The following is a 21409-nucleotide window of genomic DNA, read 5'->3' as shown; positions in this document are numbered from 1 at the left end:
CAGAATTCACAGATCAGTGCAGCAGCCATTGGCTGCATGCGATGATGAAATTCTGTTTTTCCAGCATGACTGTTTGACAGAAGTCGGTCTAATGACTGGCTTCTGTTGAACAGGCAGGGGTACATATGAACTGACATTTGTCCAGTTTTTGCTGAACCAGCCAGATTTCGATACATGTATACCCGGCTAAAGAGTTAAATGATGGAGTTTAATATGATTTTCTAGTTCTATACATGTATCATTGCTGGGTTCTGTTAAGAGAGCACAAAATGGTCCAGCAGAGTTCAGTTGTGTCAGACTTGAGGCTGCATTTACACCTGAGCGTTTCAATGTCATGCGATTTTTGCCACGATTTTGTACAGGTCACCAAAGTAAAAAGCAGAAAAACTCCTGTAATCTGCCCAAAGACACTCATGTTCTCTTCTTTTTTTTTTTTTTTTTTTGAGCTTAAGGCGTTTTTCAGGCGTTTTGCCTTGGGTAACAGAACGCTCAGATGTGAACAGGTGCCATTGAAATGAATTGGATTTTGCTTGTTGAGCGTTTTTCATGCGTTTTCAGGTGTATTATGAGCTGAAAACGCTCGGTTGTGAATGCAGCCTAAAAGTCCTAGCTTATACATTTTCCCCAGTCTGCAGAATTCAGTAAGATGACTTAAAAGATTTAAACCAACTTGTTTAAGGAATTGTATTAATTTGTATGGTGTCGCAGCACGGCACTAATTGCATGTAATGATGAACATATACAGGGTGCTTTGTCATTCCCAGCATATTGCAGTCTGATTAGTGTCTGCTGGACAGCTTGTCTTCAGCTGGGTGACTTTTTCCTGATGTGCGATGAGGGAATTACTCGCTTTGATTGCTGTTGTCATTTGCATGCTAATGAGCTAGTTTATCCAGCAACCAACATGCTTCATTCACTTGTGTTCTGAGTGTTTTCAATTCTGTTTGCGTGTTTTGATATTAGCATGATAATGAAAGTCTGGGCTTCTCTGTAAAGTTGTAACAAACATCCAGCTAAGGCAGCCCATACATGATTTATTTGTATTTTTTTTTTATTCAACCAGCGTGTTGATTAAAAAAAACGACTTGGTTCCCCCATCCATACACTTGATGTGGATGGGAGAATCACCCCCGCTGAGCTATTGTATTCTGACAGCACAGAGCCTTCCTTGTCAGAATATAGTGATCAGCACTGCTGGCTGTAGTCGGCAGCGTGGACCATGGGAACATTTTCCAACATGCTGGTTGTACAGAAGTTGATTGGTAGATTGATTGATTTCTGTACAACCAGCCTGCCCCAAACATGGACTGACATTCATCTGGTCCCTGCTGAACCATCTGAATTTCAATGCATGTATGGCCAGCTCTATAATATAATGAAAGCATATAAAATGTTACCTTCTTTGTCGAAGCAGCATGTTGTGCCGGTGATTCATCAGATGGGGCTTTAGGTCCTGGAAATAAGCTGGTTGGCAACATGTCTCTAAGCCCCGGTTCACATTGAATGCTACTTTGAAATCGTGCTACTTCACTTGAAGTAGCGCAATTTCAAAGTAGCAGGTCCGTGCAATTTCTGGTGCTACTTTGCTGCCATCTGTGCCACTTCATGCACAGATGTCTAGGCAAGTCACACCTGAAATTGTAAAAAAAATAGTGCAGGAAGACCTTTTTTTTAAAATCCGGTGCGGCACTGCAAAGTCGGAGTCGCACCGATTTTAACGTTTCCGTTGCCGACAATAGGGTGCGACTTGTCATGCGATTTGGAATCTGTCGTATGACATGTAAATGGGGGCGAAAGCTAAATTCACACAGACGATGAGCCACGGTAAAAGGTGTTTGGGTTGCAGTAGCAATGCCCACATCTGTTCACCTCGCTGTTAGGGCAGCTCAGACTGGCATGTTTGCAGCCTGGCGATTGCGTTTAGCAGATATTACACCTGTAAATGTGCCCATGGATTTTAATGTTTGGCTTGTGGCTGCTGCATCCACCTAGGTAAGTATTAATCTGAAAAACAGAGCCCCATACTTCTCCTTTAAACCCAAGACCAAAAATGTTCTATATTGCAGCTTACCAATCATTGGATGTGGTGGCTGCATCAGTTTTCTTTTACATTTTTCCCTCTGTTTTCACCTGGTGATCTGGCCAATACCACACCTCTTTTATTGGAGTGTCCTCACGCTGGATGATGGAGCACAGGGGGCACCTTTTTTTTAAATGCTGCATTGTCAGTATGGGGGAAGGGGAGTGTTGGATGTACTTGCAGATTTAAATAGACTAACAGACTGAAGCAGGGGAGGGCTGGCAGCCTTAGGCCTGGGGGGAAAGCCCAGTCAAGTGGCCCAAAGAGCGCGGAAAAGTGATGGATCGAGGAAAACAGTCTATGATTTTTCAGGCTCACAAGAGTCCGTACAGAGCCTCCCCTTACATCAGAGTCCGCACAGAGGCCCCCCTTACATCAGAGTCCGCACAGAGGCCCCCCTTACATCAGAGTCCGCACAGAGGCCCCCCTTACATCAGAGTCCGCACAGAGGCCCCCCTTACATCAGAGTCCGCACAGAGGCCCCCCTTACATCAGAGTCCGCACAGAGGCCCCCCTTACATCAGAGTCCGCACAGAGGCCCCCCTTACATCAGAGTCCGCACAGAGGCCCCCCTTACATCAGAGTCCGCACAGAGGCCCCCCTTACATCAGAGTCCGCACAGAGGCCCCCCTTACATCAGAGTCCGCACAGAGGCCCCCCTTACATCAGAGTCCGCACAGAGGCCCCCCTTACATCAGAGTCCGCACAGAGGCCCCCCTTACATCAGAGTCCGCACAGAGGCCCCCCTTACATCAGAGTCCGCACAGAGGCCCCCCTTACATCAGAGTCCGCACAGACCCCATATACATCAGATCTGATGTAAGGGGTGTTCTGGGAAACTTGATTTAAGGGTGCATGCTGTGGACTATTGTGTAAAGAGGGTCTCTGCTCACCAAAGCCTGCCCCCCCTCCCCTTTAACAAAGTCCACAGAGCACCCCTTTTTATACAATGGGAGGCAGGAGAAACTAGAGAGGGTGAGCTTACCAGGATGGGGGCTGAGGCGAAGGCAGGCTGTCTGATGCTTTTTTGGGTTCAAACTTCCTGTCCAGTGCCAATACATGCCCGGGGAGTGTGGGCAGGGCAGAAGGAGGAGGAGCAGATGAGCCCTATCTCTCCTTGTGTCTGTGCAGAGAGAGAAGGGGATTTCAGTGCTGGTGTGCGCTGAGGCTGAGCGATGTGTGAAACGAGACATAGCTCAGCTCTGCAGCCATCTACCTCAGAGCTGACACAGGCATGGCTGCACAGTGGGAGGTGAGCAGCGGCCGTGACCTGTGTTAACAGAGCTCCAGCAGGCATATTCCTGCTCTGCAAAAACAGCATTTGGTATGGCGGCCGGTGGCTGTTCATAGTGTCACCAGCCCGGGGGGAGATTTCCACCCTGCCCCCCCTGCCAGCCCTCCCCTGAAGTCAAACTCCAGCTAATACTTTATAAGCAGTTGCAGCAATAATTTTCCTTTTTGGGATAAAGGTTTTACATAAATACAAGCTGATTGTAAGCAGTTCTGATAGTGTTGATAGCATATGGTGTTGGTTGATACCGCATGCACCACATCCCTTATGTATAGTATAAGTAAGAACTTTTGGGACTTTCAAAGGCGCATAAAAAGCTACATTTTTTTACACCCAAAAACATTATTGAAGCATATCATATAAAAACTATAAGATGTTTATTACATAATTAAGTATACATAATTTATACAATTGCCCACTAAACTCCTGCTATTCAACCTTATACATAACATAGATGGATATACCACTGGGTTCTGTCAGTTCTGTGCTGATGGCACTGCTTGACATCTTTCGAAGTCAAAGGGAAGTAAGCATGATGTGTCTTTTACCTGCTGCATTAGGTTCCTTGGCCAACGACTGTATCTAAGGTCTTCAACGTTGCCCATTTCTTTGCTTCTTCAAAACGGCTTAAAGTGGTTGTAAAGGCAGATTTTTTTTTTTTATTTTTTTTTTTTTAGTATGCATTAAGCTAAAAAGCCTTCCGTTTGCATCAGCATCCTAATACTTGCCTGTGGTCCATCTAGATCCAGCTATGTTGCAGGAGTGTCTCAGCTGCCTGGGACTTCCCTCCTCATTGGCTGAGACAGCAGAGTGGCGCCATTGGCTCTCACTGCTGTTAAAGTCAGCCAACAAGGAGATAAAAGGGAGCGGGGTCGGGCCATGGCTCTGTCTCTAAATCAGAGGTAGGCAACCTCGGCCCTCCAGCTGTTTTGAAACTACCATGAGACATTCCAGAAACCCAACAATGGCACGCATAACTCCTAGAGGCAGAGGCATGATGGGATTTGTAGTTTCACCACAGCTGGAGTGCCAAGGTTGCCTACCCCTGATCTAAATGGACACAGGAAGGAGCTGTGGCTCAGGTGCCCCCACAGCAAGCTGCTTGCTGTGGGGGCACTCAGGAGGGAAGGGCCAGGGGCAGCAATGAGGGATCCAAGAAGAGGAGGATCCCAGCTGTTCTGTTCAAATCCACTGCACAGAGCAGGTAAGTATAACATGTTTGTTATTTTTAACTAAAAACAGAGACTTTACAATCACTTTATATAGCACGTGTTGAAATCTTTGCCTGGCAGAGACCTAGTCGATGCAGTATAACTACCTTGTGTCTTGTTGCTGTGCTCAGTCTTGCCATGGTGCATGACCTGTGTATAAAAAGTGCAAGAACTGATGCTGGTTTGAAGCAAAAAGTTAGTCTCACCAAATATTGATTCTAGATTTTTCTTCTGTTCGCTAACTGCATTTTGTAAATTGATTAAAAAAAAATTAAATACAGTATGTGTAAATACAAATTAAAAAATTTGAAAGCATTCTTTTACAGCTTTTCTTCACAACTGCGTAAAACGTTTGCACGTTACTATACTTTTATTTTTTTATTTTTTTGCATTGACATGTGCTTTAACTTAAAGGATCACTAAAGGAATTTTACCTTACTGCAGTCCTGGTTTCATGTCCTCATTGTTCGTTTTTGCTTTGAAGTAGCTGTAATTCTGCTCTGATCTCCACACTTCCTGCTTGTCTGGCTCCTTATGAAAAATCTCATGGCAGCTTTTCACTGTGGTCCAAGCTGTGTGTCTAAAACTCCTCAGAACCAATCAGATTCATTTTAAAAACAAAACACTGCCCTGGATTTGTTTGTTTTTGTTCTGTGGGTCTCTTTACTTCACAGAAACATGAAACCAGTTTAAAAACGAAAGTGAAACTAAAGGCACATTATATGATTTTTTTATCTATTTTTAATCATTTTTAAAAGGAATCCGTTAACTTTTATGTCTCTATACCCTGTAAACAGTCATTTCAGCAAAACAAATGTTTTCCTTTAGTGACCCTTTAAGATTTAAAATAAACAGTGAACCCAAGCCCCAAAACTTGCCTAAGCTTCTAACACTAAACTAGTCCCTGCAAACCCATACTTCTCTTTTTGGGCAGTAGAAAAAATAAGCGAAATGCTCCTTCTGTGTTTTAATATCTGTCAGATACAGAGGCAGCTGACAGTTTCCCGTAAAACTCAGGCTTGGTCCCAGCCTCTTTAGTCTGCTCAGTATTCCTATTGGTCCTTCCAGGTGGTGGGTGGATTCACTGACCAGTAGGGGGGGGGGGCACAGGGGGAAGTGGAGACAGGCCGCTCTTAGGTTTTACAGGAAATTGATTTTATATAGAGTATTATTATTATTATTATTATTATTATTATTATTATTATTATTATTGTTATTACCACAGTTTCCCATACCTCAGGTGCTACTGATCATTATTGATGAGGTTTTCAATACTAAATAACATCTACTTATGTACTTTTATACCATGCATGTTGAATTACCCAAGTTTTGCTGTTTATGTGATTTCTCTCTAACCATGTCCAGCTAGCCATTGCACATTGTGCAGTCCCATCCAACCCTGAACCCTCCCCTAGAGGCAAAATTGCTTGACTTATGTTCTTTAACTCTGCACCAAACTTATTGCTTCAGTGTTGGTTGTGTTACAGTTCAAATAAAAAAAATAAGGAGCACGCTTATTGTGGTATTTGGCACGTTTACTTATGTTTTTAGCCTGACCGGAGGTCCCCTTTTAATGGCCCTTTTAACCCATTCTAGCTATCGGTTACTGCAGCACAGAATATAGGACATGCTGATCACCACGGCGCCCACATTGGATGGGGAAGTCGCAGGTTGCCAGCTGGGTGATGAGCATATCCTCTAGTCCCGGAGTCACTCCCTCCCTCTTCGGTCACTTTAGGTCAAATGTTTCCTCCAACACAGCACACCATGAATAGTGCCTATTGTTTGCTGGCTGCAGTGCACAAACCTCATGCTTGAAATTGTTCTCCAAAGGAATTTGCCAAATTCCAGTGCCGACAATCTGTCATCTCTGTGAATCGAGCTTCTTGCTGCCACCCTGTTCTGTCTGTTCGCTTCTTGTTATTAACTGCCACTTCATTCCATTTTGTTTGTTGTGTTATTTTTGTATGTAAATCTGCAATCTATTATTTGGGTGTTTGGTAACTTGCCTCACTGCATACAGTTTTCTTGATGTGTGTGTGTGTGTGTGTGTGTGTTTTTTTTTTTTTGTTTTGATCTGTTGCCAAGTTTCTTTCCTTGAGATCCAGCTGGTAACAGAATTTCTTATTGCAGACCAGTGCAACTTGTCATGTGATTTGACAGTTCCTAATTGAAAGTCGCACCCTATTGTCTGCAATGGAACCGTTCAAATCGATGCACTGATTTGAAAAAAAGGTTCCTGAACTTTTTTTTTTTTTAACATTTTCAGGCGCGACTTGCATAGACACCTGTGCATGAAGTGGCACAGATGTCAGCCAAAATGGCACCTGAAATCGTGCTACTTCAAGTAACATCAATGTGAACCAGGGCTAGTTTGCCATGCAAACTTCTTATACCATTGTAATAATTAGTCACAAGGTGAGAGTGCAAGGGATCATTTATGTCAGACATTTGTGAACCCAGACACCAGGATTTATAGGATTATGTCATCTTTTGGGCCGGTATCTTAGTCCAAGAAGTAGACCCTGGATGATGCCTGAACAAAGATGGCTCCATCCTTCTGGAGAGAAAAGCTGATGAAGGCATTTTCAAGGGCAGTACTGTAAACTCTGTGAAATGTAATGCATATCTAGAAGTAAGGATGAGCTCCGGCGTGTTCACAAACCCCATGTGCAGAGCCCGCCAGGAAGTCACAGGCAGTGAGACATTGTCCCGATGCGCGGCTGCAGAGATCGGGAAATGTCTCCCTGCCTGTGATTAGCGCAGCACAGTGCCAACTTCTTGGTGGGCTCTAAACATGGGCTTTGCGAACACGCCAGAGCTCATTCTTATCTAGAAGTGTTGCAGTGGCGTCTGCCTGCTCAGCGCGGAATCTGTCCACCGATTTCCACTGAGCTGGCAGATGGGTGGTCCGTGTCCACTCCACTTCTGCAGAACAGACACAGCCCACTCTCCTCTATGGGCGGTCGGATGTAAACAGATCGCCTGTCTGTTTATACCTGACTGCCATTTGAACCGATCCACCAGACTGATGGGGAATGGATCCCCATCCGTCTTATTTTGATCAGATGTCGGCCGGTGTCAATAGACACATATCCATTGACACCCGGCGCTCCATAGAGGAGACTGAAGGGTCCGATCTATTAATACTTCATTTAGAATTCAGACACCCCAAGGCCCCTTTCACACTAGCAGAGTGATTGGGTCCACCTGTCAGATTTTCGGGAGAACCTAATCAGTCCATTAATGTGAAAAGGGCCTTAGGGAGTCTGTATTCTGAATGATGAAGTATTACCCTATGTTCACACCTATACGCTTTTTTGCAGAAGCGCACTACAGTCCATTTAGCATGGTTTCCTATGGTACACCTTCACATCTATGCATTTTTCATCTGGTGCGTTTTTTGTAAGGGTCGGGGACTTTTTTTCCCCCCCGTAGTAGATTGCGTTTTGTGTGTAATAGACTTGAATGGAGTCGCACCAGATACGCAAGTGTTGCATTTTTTTTTGCGTTTTTCCGTTTTGTGTTTCTTAAATTTTTTTATTTCCCCTTTAAAAACACTGTATATAACTGGTTGCTATGGAGTGGGCCGGGAAGCCAACTGCTGTGTCCTTATCAAGTATAGCGTACATAGTACCCATATTCATTCACATAGGGGGAGGGTTCGGGATCTGGGGGCCCCTTGTTAAAGGGCTTACAGTCCAATAAGCCCGGGCTGCAGACCCCCACAACCACAGCCCAGGGTTGTGGGGAAGAGGCCATTGTCCCCATCAACATGGGGACAGGGTGCTTTGAGGTGGCCCTGCCCTAAAGCACCCCCCAAGTTGAGGGCATGCAGCCTGGTATGGTTATGAGGGGGGGGCGCCCTTGCTCGTCCCTTTCCTTTCCTGACCTGCTGGGCTGCATGCTTGGATAAGGGTCTGGTAGGGATTTGAGGGGGAACCTACGCAATTTTTTTAATTTTTGCCTGGGGTTTCCCTCCAAATCTACACCAGATACCCGAAGGGCCTGGTATGGAAAAATGTTCCCCCGGGGAAAACACCCCCCCCCCCCCCCCAGCAAATCTATTTTTAGATTCATGACTCATTTACATGACTCATTGGTTAAGGACATGGCGGCTGGCTTCCCGGCCCACTCCTTACTAACCAGCTATATACAGTGTTTTTACAGGAGGAAAAAACAAGGGTTTAAGAACTCAAAACAAGCCGGAAAAATGTGAAATCTTTTTTGAAGATGACATTTTCGGTTTTAGGTTACATTGTTTGCCACTGAAATAAAGCTATGAAAGAATTCTGTTGTAGCAGAGGCAGAATTCTTTATAAAATCATGTTTCCTGTGTCTGTGCCTCTGTGTTGGTTTTCTTTGCCTTTTGTTGCTGTCATGTTGTGTGTTTTTTCATTTTGCTATTTTGTATTTACTTTTTCCATTTTCTTTTTTTTTCCTATTTTCATTTCCATTAATCTGGATCATGTGCATGGCTGCTTGTCTCCCCATGTTTTTGCTTTTTCTGTCCTGCTCTGTCGGGTCTCCTCATAAGCCATGTGAGGAGGTCCTGATCCGTCAGAACTCTATGATATTCTGGGAGTGGGATGAGGGCTTCCTCGCTCAAGCTCGGCCTCCCAAAAAGTCCTTCTCTGAGTGCTGCCTGGTATGTTGGCTTTACTTACAGCTGCCTCTTGTGTTGCTGCACGCAAACTGTCATTGTAGTCCTGCTATATAGATGGGCACGCAAGGCTTTGTAGTCTAGAAGGCTTTGAACCCGCTGCTGCTTTTATTTTATTTTTATCCCTCATGAAAGGATTTTGTTTTCAGCTTTGTAAAGCTTTAGTCATAGATTCATTGCTTTGTTCACCTCTGGAAAATTAATTACTGCAGATGTGTTGCATTTATTCTAGGCAGAAGTTATGTACGTACATGCTGTGATGTCTTTTACATTTGGGAGAATGCACACACTACAAATGTAACCGTAATAACAAGGCTTGTCTCTTAACCGTCACTCAGTGTGGTCACTTGACAGTTGCTGAAGTCGTGCACTTTGGGCCATATCGGATATAACCCCAGGCAGAGGCTGCATGGCCTAACACACACTATATGTATATAAACTGGAGCAAGGAGACAAATTGGGAGGGCCACTCATCACAGACCATACGATTTGAAGTGTAAATCTAACCAAAACTTTTTTTTTAATTATTATTAAGAGTTAGGGAAGTCTAGAATTCCTGTCCAATTTTTATTGCTCTCTCTGTCCTTGTGGGAGATTTGCCCTCATTTCCTGTATGGTGACACTATTGGTGAAGGAAGGGTAAATTTCTCTATTTTCACTAACTGGGTGCCAAATAGAAGTAAACATTCCCACAGGAGTTCTAATCCTTCCCAACTCTATCCAAAACTAAAAGAATCATTTGGCTAAACTGACAATGTAATGGTATAATTTTTCTTTTTTTCCAGTTTGAATAGAATGAGAGGGTTATAACCAGGGCCGATCCACCCTATAGGCTCACTATGCAAGCCGCTTAGGGCCCCACAAAGCTGCAGGGGGCCCCCCAAATTACTAGAGGCCCTCAACCCGCTTCTCAACTTGCTGGCTGCATGGGAGAAGAGGTAAGAAGTCAGCACCCCCGCCTTCTCACTTTAATGTAAGATGTTAGTTCCGATAGCAGAACACCCCCTCCCCCTGCTTCTCAACTTTAAAATTTAATGTCACATGTCATTGTCGGCAGTACCCCCCCCCCCTCCCCCCACACACTTCTCAACTTTAATGTGACATGTCATTTTGCTTAGGGCCCCAGGGAGGTCAGGATCGGCACTGGTTATAACCCCTGGCAGTTTTATTTTTTTATCATCTGTGTCCCATAGGAGAGAATTCTCTTCAATTCCTGGCCATAATCCTAACAGAAAGTGAGAACAAATTACTCCAAAGTGAGGAAAATCTCTGGTTGTCACCAGAACTAGCGTCTCCATAAGAAGATTTCCCCTCTATCCCTTCTCTGGTGACGATGCAAATTTGTGATTTTCTTTCACTCTCCGTGAACAGAACAAATGGAGAGTTAAATCTTCCTAACAGGGAGGCAGGCAGCAATAAATCTGAGAGGTGTTCTAATCCCTCTATACTCTAAACACCAAACTTTTTAAAGTTTTGGATAGTTGTAAATGAAGAAGAGCGCCACCCAAAAGTGCAAGCCCCGCCCCCCTCTCCACTGCCTTATTTGACGCTTTTTGGGGAAGCGGGTACCTGCTTTTGACAGGTTCCCACTTCCAGGTATAAAAGCCGCATTGATCGCTGAGTATTTCTGGCCCCTCCCCCCCTGAAAATCTCACTTCCGGTTTCCCTTAGTGTAGATGCCGACACCTGTACCCTAAGAATTGGCACACCTGCATTGAAGAATAAGCTCTGGGTACAAACATTGCTGGATCCCTCAACAGCTACGGTATTTGTAGCCCCTGACTTTTTAATTGTTTTTGCCCGGGCTGGAGCTCCTCTTTAAAGTATAAGTAGGTTGGAAATGAATTGGAACACCTGACCGTTTTTATTACTGTCAGTGCCCCCATTAAGGAGATTCACCCTCTGTTTGTCCTGTTTACCATTATCATAAAAAAATTGAAAGTACAAGAAAATCTCAAATTTTGGGTTGTCCCCAGAAAAGTAATAGAGGGGAAATCTTCCAATGGGGACACGGTTCTGATGACATGGTGGGAGGGGGTCCCCAAGGGATTCCCTAGATTTGCAGGGATTTTCTCTCACTTCCTGTTTGGCTATGGGACAGGAAGTGGAACTTGATGTCAAATGATCAGTAGGTCCAGCAGGCAGCTAACGTATACAAACCTAGCCTTATTTTGTCCTATCCCAAATTCTTTGTATATTCCCTTAAAGTGTACAGAAACACTGAACTTATTCTCTTATTTGCTTTTTTTTGGTCCATTAAATATTAACATTGGAAGTGTTTTTTGTTATATCTGATCGCAAAAAATAAAAGATACTCATTGATCATGTCAGAATTTGAGCCCAGGGCTTAAATGTTTTATTTCAAGGAGAGTAAAATGCCTCCCAGTCCTTATGTTGAGACTACAGAATAATTAGAGTTCATGTTGAGTGGGAGTGGTTAAGTCATTTGGCTAAAGAAAGCTGGGCAGGGCTGACACCACTCAGTCTACAAAAATGCTGCGTCTTCTCAGCCCACAGCAAGACTTATGCCTTGTACACATGATCAGAATTTCCGATGGAAAAAGTCAGATGGAATTTTTTTTTATCGGATATTCCGACCATATGTGTGCCCCATCAGTGTTTTTTCCATTGGAAATTCCGACGGACTTAGAAAGTAAGTAAGAAATTATGGCCCGGATTCACATACATCGGCGCATATTTATGCCGCCGTAGCGTATCTCATATACGCTACGCCGACGTAGCACAGAGAGGCAAGCACTGGATTCACAAAGCCAGTGCTGCCAAATCTGCGCTAGGTTTCCTATGCGTAAGTCGTCGTAAGTGGAAGTGGGCGTAAGCCATGCAAATGATGGGCCGAGCGCCATAAAGATACGAATAACGAACGGCGCATGCGCCGTCCCGTGGACGCATCCCAGTGCGCATGCTCAGAATCACGTCGGAACGAATGTCTAAGATACGACGGATCATTGCCTACAGCGTGAACGTAACCTACGCCCAGCCATATTCCCGTACAACGTAAAATACGACGGCTTGAGTTCCCTTGTCCATACCTTTGCATGGGTTGCGCCTCATATATGGGGAATAACTTTACGCCGGACGTACGACTTACGCAAACCGCGTATATTATGCGCCGGACGCAAGTACGTTCGTGAATCGGCGTATCGCCCGCATTTGCATATGTGCATAGAAAATCAATGGGAGCGGCAAATGCACCCAGCGTAAATATGCGCCCACGATACGACGGCGTAGGCAAGTTACGTCGGTCGTAGGAAGCCTATTTTTAGGCGTATCTCAGTTTATGGGTACGGCGCATAGATACGACGGTGCATATTTGCACTTATGCGGCATATCTCGAGATACGTCGGCGTAAGTGCTTTGTGAATCCGGGCCTATGTTCGCCTGTATGGAACTCCGACGGAGAAAAAAACATGCATGCTCAGAATCAAGTCAATGCATGATCGGAAACCTTGAACTTAATTTTTCTCGGCTCGTCGTAGTGTTATACGTCACCGCGTTTTGGACGGTTGGAATTTGGTGTGACAGTGTATGCAAGACAGCTTGAGCGGAATTCCGTCAGAAAAATCCATCTGAGTTTATCCTGACGGAAATTCCAATCGTGTGTACGGGGCATTAGGAGCTGATTGCTTTTCTGGCAGATCAATGGATATTGTTTTGTACTTGCAGAAAGCCTGCATGTACTGCAAAGATGTACAGCAAATGTTTATTTTTTAGTTTGTCCAGACATTGCACTGGCCAATAGGTGAGTTTATTAAACATGACTTATAGGAAAAGTCAAGATTTGCACATAACTTCTGCTGCCTGCATCTCTGGATCTGCTGACCATTTTACTTCATAGAATTCATTGAAGGTAACCTTTACTTATGTATATTTACATCCGTTTACATACCCCATGTGTGTGGCAGGTTTAGTTTGTTTCCTTGCTCCTGTTTTATGTGTCATTCCCCATGTGAGAAGCATTGGGGGGGATTTTAAAAACAACCAGAATCCTACAGAGAACAGAGTCTGGAAAGTGTTGGAGGGAGACTCTTCTTTAACAAAGTGTTTTAATCTTCCTTTCCTATAGAAATATATGCAAGAGGCAAGAAGCCTGGGCAAGACAGTGAGACAACCCAAACTCTCTGATCTCTCCCCTGCGGTCATAGCCCAGACCAACTCCAAGTTTGTTGAAGGGTTGCTGAAAGAATGTCGGATGAAGGTAAATTCTGCATTTTAAAGAATGTGAATGTGTCCGTGTAAACAATATTGTCAAAATATTAAAGCAGGGGTGGCCAACCAGGGGCCACGTGTGGCCCGCGGAACCCTCTGATATGGCCCGCGACCTCCTGCTCTGGAATAGTGGGTTGGCAAGCCCAGATCGCAGGTTTCCCGACCCGCCATACCACAGAATCAGTGTTGTGAATGAAGCTGGTGGTAGAGGAAGAAAGCGGCTGTGGAGCAGAGCCCCATAAGCCGATGCTTCCTCTACAGCGCCAGCTTTTACCACAGGGGGAGTCTATGGTAAAATTCAGCTAACCCGTAGGATAGAAACAGGTGCACTACGCTGCACCCGCGGTGTGGGTAAACCGCAGCACATCAGTGTGAAAGGAGTCTTGGGCCCTTTTTACAGGGTCAACCCAACCAAATGGGACCCTCAATTCGCCTCTATAGAGCGACAGATGTCTGTTTACGCCAAGCTACCTCCAATCCGAACAAACAGAAAGGAGTTTGTCCCCTTTCATCTAGGGCTAGGTGGATCAGAGGGCCTATAGAGTAACCCTGATCTGTCTCTCGCCCGCTCCGCTCATTGTGGCCCTCAACTGGCTACGAAGTTGCTTAAGTGGCCCTCGCACTTCAAAAGGTTGGGCACCCCTGTATTAAAGCCAACACCAAAAAAGGTGCAAAAGTTTTTTCTTTATTTTGTGTACAGCCACAATCTAAGTAGAAAAGCCTATCCCCTGCTAGCATATTGCAGAGAAGGACCTTTGCTCTGTGTGTGGAAGCAGTGGTCTCCCTGCAGAAGTTTAGCATGTCCCTTACTGAGCCAGAGCTCTTCAATCAGCAGGGAGCATAGGTTTTGATGGTTGCTGAACTATAAGTCAAGCTCAGCAGGATATCAGACCTCAGCAGAGAGTCTACTGCTTCAACACCCAGAACGGGTGTCCTCTGTAGCAAGTTGGCAGCATTCTCTTACTCTGGTAAAATAAGCTTGCACTTCCTGTTTTGCCTCCAGGACAGGAAATTAAAGGAAATCTCCCTAACAGGACACGGACTGCAATAAAAAATGACAGGGTTAAAGCTGAAGTCTATTATAAAAAAAAATGTATAAATACTGTACATACACAACGATCCTTGCTGCTGTACTGAATGGCGCAAACGTAACGGGTCATTGCCAATCAGTGCATTTAATACTCTGGCTCCCCCAGGGTATTGGGTACATGACAGCCTGGGCTTAAGAGAAGTGGGTTAAAGATTTTGGCCATCATTCATCCTGGAATACTGAGGACACTTGGTGGCAGAAAAAAATTACTACAGGGGTAAGCTCCAGATTATAGGTAAGTATTGGAGCAATTTACTGGAATAAAGTTTTCTTTGTTTTTATAGCTGGAGTTTAACTTTACACATTTCCTTCACTATCCAGTAGATGGGTTTCTTTCTAGTTTGGGCTATAAACCTTTTTGAGAATTAAAGTACTGTAGTAAAATAAAAGTTGTCTATTATCACTGACCACACTGATGTGTATGTAGACAAAACGGATGCTTGTGGAGAAGATGGGTCATGAGGCAGTGGAGTTGGGTCATGCTGATGTCAACATAACTGGCCTAGAAGAAAACACTCTGATAGCCAGTCTGTGTGACCTGCTGGAGCGAATTTGGAGCCATGGCCTTCAGGTCAAACAGGTAATCTACATACAAAAAGAGTTTGTTGTTTGCTTTTATGTTTACTTTTCTGATTGTGTGCCTAATGCAGATTTGCGGTACAGAGAGTCATTTTATGGGCCTTATATAAGGACTAATGTGTTATACTTTGAGAAATCGTTTATTGGGATATAGTTATATATTTTTACATTGGTTTCAGAATATCTGGATTTTATTTATCCACATGTATTTGTTATAAAGTGATTTTTCAGTTGCACTAACCGTGAGTAATTGTGCTGTTTTAATGGATCCAATTTTTATGTAGAATTTAATATCTCATATCTTGTGACATTATTGAAGCACACGAGACCTTTGGACCGACATTTTTGAATAACTTTACTATTGTAAAGTCCATAACTGCCCCACCGATTTTTCACCTGGTTATATTCTGGTACAGGATAGATAATGAAAGAAAGCATCTGATTGGATGTTCTGGTTGACAAACACTTTGCAATTCAAATACAGTATACACTGGAAGTCCAAAGGTGATCACCACTCCTCGTGCTAATACGTATGTTTATTGGACTATGTGTATCAAAGTTCATTTCTTCTACATGTCAACAAACATTTTATTATAGTTTATTTAATTTCCAAAGAAATTATTTAATCAATAAATGCAACAGTCACAGATATTGTGTATTGATAATCATACAGAATCTCCAGGCTTCAATATCAGTCCATTTGGTGAGATCATTTGATCATGTGCCTATTATCGTTCTGCTGTACTATTTATTACTGTCCTCTGCTAACGTGGAATTTTCTGATGTCCTTTGATAAAAAGGTATACAATATGTATATAAAAGTCTATCTGAAATGGACTTATTGTACAGTTATTTAAAGCAATGTTTCTCAACTCCAGTCCTCAAGTACCCCCAACAGGTCATTTCAGGATTTCCTTTAGATGAAACGAATGTGGTAATTACTAAGGCAGTGAAACTAATCAAATCACCTGTGAAAAATAATGGAGAGCCTGAAAACATGACCTGTTGGGGGTACTTGAGGACTGGCGTTAAGAAACCTTGATTTAAAGTACCATATATACTCGAGAATAAGCCGACCCGAATATAAGCCGAGGCACCTAATTTTACCACAAAAAAATGGGAAAACTTATTGACTCGAGTATAAGCTTAGGGTGTCCATCTGCATGCCTCACTGTGCCCATGCCTCACTGTGCCCATGCCTCACTGTGCCCATGACTAGACTGACATTTAACATGGGAGTCCTATGGAAGGGGTGCCCGGCTTTGAAAAATCGGTGCTCCCCAGCCGTAGGTCCCCGGACAACAAACTTCACACTTGTAGAGGAGAAATGGGGCTACATCTGTGCCAAGTTTGGCTGGTACCGTGTCCCCAAAGTCCGAAAGATCAGGCGCAAAAAGGTGACTCAAGTATAAGCCGAGGGGGGCATTTTCAGCACATTAAAATGTGCTGAAAAACTCGGCTTATACTTAAGTTATATACAGTATTTGTTTGGGTAAAATAAAAAACAAACACATATCTAGTGCATCTCTGCATTACATGCACATTTCTGCATGTCCTTACCCATTTCAGTACTGGGCACCTTCACCCCCTTCCGGCCCAAGCCAATTTTCAGCGCTCTCCTTTTGAATGACAATTGCGCCATCATCCAACACCTTACCCAAAATAAGTTTTTATCATTTTCTGCACACAACTAGAGCTTTCTTTTGGTGGTATTTAATTACCACTGGGTTTTTTATTTTATGCTAAATAAACCAAAAAAGACAGAAAATTGGGGGGACATTTTCTATTTATTTTTTGCAAATTAATCGTTCTTAATAAATTTAGGCCAAAATGTATTCTACCACGTTTCTTTGGTAAAAAATAACCCAAATCGGTGTATAATATTTAGCCTATAGGAAAGTTCTAGAATGCACAAACGATGGTATCTGAGAATTGATCAATCCTGAAATGCTGATCGCCTATCATTTCTTGAGACCCAAAAACGCCAAGACAGTACAGATATCCCCAAAACAACCCCTTTTTTTGGAAGGGAGACAGTCCAAGGTATTTAGTAAGGGGCATAGCGAGTTTTTTGAAGGTTTTCTTTTTTTATCATAATTTTTTGGAAACTTAATTGCATTATTTGGAGCCATTCATTGTTTACAATTGTCATGTGATCTGCTGTGATTAGCCACAGTGTTCATATGGTACCGGCAGGGGGCTGGTACACTTATCAGTCATAGGCTGTGTTCATTGGACACAGCTGGTGACAGATCACGCCCCACAGCACATCCCGTTTCGGGAAGCGGTTATGACATCCACCCGGAAAGATAAAAAGTTCTGTTTGGCCGCAAATTGCAGAAATGCAGAAATATACCTGTCAATCTTTGGAGAAAAAAAAATGCAATAAGCTCCTTTACATTTTGTTTGGGCTGAAAACACAGTGCCATATTAGACACTTGTGCACTCCTTCCCTCCTTCCCCTGCTTCTCCGCCCATCACACTGGCAGGCGCATTGCCTGGGACTTTGGTACTGGGGTGGACAGAGCCTGATGGGGAAACTGACACTAGTTCCCCATTGTGTCGGCTTTACTTTTGATTGACGGCACACAGCAGTGGGCGGATTCATAGCTGCTATTCAGTCCAATAGCGGCTTTTGGATCCACCCACTGACGTACACTGTCGATCAGTAGTAAAGCAGCCCTTATGTGGAACTAGTCTTCCCGTTTCCCCTCAGGCTCCGTCCACCCAGTGACAAGTTATTTGGTTGATATGGGTGCAAATGCTTGCCTGAATTAGGCACAGGTAGTTCTTAAGGGAACTACTGCCAAATAAGTGTGCTTCGGGCTGTATTGAATTTAACAAAATGTATGTAGCGAAAGGGCTCTTAGGAGATGTAGTTCTGGGACCATGCCTATGTCAGTAGCAGCTATGCTCCAATCAGCTGCCCCTGCAAGAATCTACAAGCTTTGTGATGATGTCCCATGGGACAATTAAAAGCCCTTACTAATTTTAAGGTATGATAAAAAATTGCTGTAGGAGGAGGTGGTTTGGGGGTAATTTGACTCTTGCTTGGACATAGACTTTAAAGGGGTTAAAAACTTCTGGCAGAGACAAGCCCCCAAGTTTTACTTACTGCGCCCCTTCATTCACTCAGTGGAGAGGCGCTGTCCCTCTCTGCACGGGGTCCCGGCTCTTGATTGGATAGATTGATAGCAGTGCAGCCATTGGCTAATGACCCGGGGGGGCAGGGTAGAGTCTGACATTCGTGTCTATGGATGCAAATGCTGGACTCTGGAGTGCTCATGTATTTGTTGGTAAAGCGACATTGTGTAAAATTTGTACAATCGGATTAAAAAGTATCAGAAACTGAGAAGCTGTCTGATGTGTTTACTGAAAACTGCATTTATCTATGTATTGTACAAATTTGTAATTGTATTCTCTGCAGGGGAAGTCTGCTTTGTGGTCTCATCTGGTACACTACCAGGAACGGCAGGAGAAGCATGAGCGCAATTCTGAATCTCCAGGTACATGTGCCTTTGTTACTCAGCCTGTCACCTACTTTATTTTGCCAGAATATTTTAACAGCAGTCTTTCCATAGGATTATATGTACATCTAACCTATTTTATGCATTTTATTCACCTGTTAAAGCCTCCCTTGTGTAAACATCCAAAAGGCCTGTGACTATTGCTGGGCGCTGCTGTGATGTTGGCAGCTGCAGTAGACTCTGAGCTGACAATTTACATTGCACACTATAATATTTCTCATCACTCCTCCCCTTTTGTAGGGAGGTAAGAAGAGGGTCAGAGGCGCTGGGTCAGCGCAGACCGTAATTAGACACTCCCAGAAGAGGAGAGGGCCATTATTCTCCTGGAGTAGTTAGGTTTTCTAGCAAGCTTGGCGCCACATTTAAGCATTTATATCATTATATTATTATATTATTAATATTTATATTTTTCTGTGTTTTATTTGCAATATTTTAGTCAGTAACAGGGTATTTTTTATTTATTTTTAACTCCTTTTTATTGACGAAGGTACAAAAAAATGTTTTGGTACAATAACCTAACATGGTATCTTTAAGGTGCCCTTAGACATTGAATGATGTATTTTTTTAATTCTCATTTGAAATTTCAGTTACTCTGGCCTCAGAAAGAAGAAAATCGGATACGTATGGCGGATTACCATCATTACGGGTGTCACTGATTCAGGACATGAGGTGTGTGTGACAGCGGGTTCATTACTAGAAACATACTTCACTTTATAAAGCTGCATAGCAGAACTGTCATAGCATGCAGTGTAATCCAAAACAGAGATAGAAGTGACGTGGCATTCTGCTTACATGATGAGAATGTTTGTCCTATTTTTGACTTTGTTGTCTTTTAAACTATTGCATATGATTGTAAATACTGGGGTGACAAAAAAAAAAACGAAATCCAGAAAAATGTTCTGATTTAAAGATACCTTTCTACCACTATCACTTTTTTCTTTCTTTCTCCCTTTTTCTTTTCCTCTCCCATTCTATTTGTTTTTCTCTCTTTTCTCCCTTGAAACCTTTCTGTCTCCCGTTTCCTCTTTGTCTTCTATTAGTTTCCCTCCTCTCCACTTATTCTCTCACCTCTCTCTTTCCCTGTCTCCATCTCAGTTGTCCTCCTCTCCTCTCTCTGCCCCTTCCCTCTCGCCAGCTCTCTCTGCCCCTTCCCTCTCGCCAGCTCTCTCTGCCCCTTCCCTCTCGCCAGCTCTCTCTGCCCCTTCCCTCTCGCCAGCTCTCTCTGCCCCTTCCCTCTCGCCAGCTCTCTCTGCCCCTTCCCTCTCGCCAGCTCTCTCTGCCCCTTCCCTCTCGCCAGCTCTCTCTGCCCCTTCCCTCTCGCCAGCTCTCTCTGCCCCTTCCCTCTCGCCAGCTCTCTCTGCCCCTTCCCTCTCGCCAGCGCTCTCTGCCCCTTCCCTCTCGCCAGCGCTCTCTGCCCCTTCCCTCTCGCCAGCGCTCTCTGCCCCTTCCCTCTCGCCAGCGCTCTCTGCCCCTTCCCTCTCGCCAGCGCTCTCTGCCCCTTCCCTCTCGCCAGCGCTCTCTGCCCCTTCCCTCTCGCCAGCGCTCTCTGCCCCTTCCCTCTCGCCAGCGCTCTCTGCCCCTTCCCTCTCGCCAGCGCTCTCTGCCCCTTCCCTCTCGCCAGCGCTCTCTGCCCCTTCCCTCTCGCCAGCGCTCTCTGCCCCTTCCCTCTCGCCAGCGCTCTCTGCCCCTTCCCTCTCGCCAGCGCTCTCTGCCCCTTCCCTCTCGCCAGCGCTCTCTGCCCCTTCCCTCTCGCCAGCGCTCTCTGCCCCTTCCCTCTCGCCAGCGCTCTCTGCCCCTTCCCTCTCGCCAGCGCTCTCTGCCCCTTCCCTCTCGCCAGCGCTCTCTGCCCCTTCCCTCTCGCCAGCGCTCTCTGCCCCTTCCCTCTCGCCAGCGCTCTCTGCCCCTTCCCTCTCGCCAGCGCTCTCTGCCCCTTCCCTCTCGCCAGCGCTCTCTGCCCCTTCCCTCTCGCCAGCGCTCTCTGCCCCTTCCCTCTCGCCAGCGCTTTCTGCCCCTTCCCTCTCGCCAGCGCTCTCTGCCCCTTCCCTCTCGCCAGCGCTCTCTGCCCCTTCCCTCTCGCCAGCGCTCTCTGCCCCTTCCCTCTCGCCAGCGCTCTCTGCCCCTTCCCTCTCGCCAGCGCTCTCTGCCCCTTCCCTCTCGCCAGCGCTCTCTGCCCCTTTCCTCTCGCCAGCTCTCTCTGCCCCTTCCCTCTCGCCAGCTCTCTTCCTCTTTCTTTCCCCCTCGTGTGTGTGTGTGTATATTATAATATAATATTCTGTCTCTTCTCGCTCCTCTCCATCTCGGCATCCTCTTCCCTCTCCTTTTTGTACAGTGCTGGCACTTGCCTTCTCCATTCAGATACACAAGTCAAGACACTGTAAACAGAACTCTCCTATACCTCCCGTTGCTGATCAATGCTCTGTTGTTGATCATAAATATTTGAAAACTTGTCATAATAAATTATTCAGAGTGCAAGGCAGGCCATTATAATGTGAATGCCTAGTACATAAAATGACAGAAAAGCTAAAATAAGACTGTAGATTCTTTAATGGAGAAGCTAGAATCCTGTCAGGCCAGCCATTTCAAGAGCGAGAACATGACCATTCATTGATGATAGATGTTGAAGCAAGTCAGAGCCCATCTCATTTTGGGGCTGGAGGACATTCAACATCTCTCTTTCCTCCCCAGCCTGACTGTCCTTGGCCCATTCTTTTTCTGTATTGAATTTCAATTCTTTCATTCAT

The 21409-nt window shown here is 44.7% G+C and overlaps 1 protein-coding gene across 3 annotated transcripts in view; it reads left to right on the top strand.

Annotated features, from left to right (window-relative positions):
* The window catches only part of DENND5B (DENN domain containing 5B), a 160031-nt gene that overhangs the window by 104065 nt on the left and 34557 nt on the right, over positions 1-21409 (top strand). For 2 of the 3 annotated variants that reach the window (XM_040345750.1, XM_040345749.1), the window contains 4 exons: positions 13330-13461; positions 14990-15142; positions 18569-18647; positions 19256-19337. In XM_040345750.1, the coding sequence (XP_040201684.1) occupies positions 13330-13461; positions 14990-15142; positions 18569-18647; positions 19256-19337 (446 nt within the window). Of the gene's footprint in view, positions 1-9119; positions 9231-13329; positions 13462-14989; positions 15143-18568; positions 18648-19255; positions 19338-21409 lie in introns of all 3 variants that reach the window. The other variant, XM_040345751.1, reaches the window with a different exon arrangement.

This window comes from Rana temporaria, chromosome 3 (genome assembly GCF_905171775.1).
Source record: "Rana temporaria chromosome 3, aRanTem1.1, whole genome shotgun sequence".
Taxonomy (NCBI): domain Eukaryota; kingdom Metazoa; phylum Chordata; class Amphibia; order Anura; family Ranidae; genus Rana; species Rana temporaria.
The sequence above is the reverse complement of the archived record's forward strand: the minus strand, read 5'-3'. Positions and strand labels throughout refer to the sequence as shown.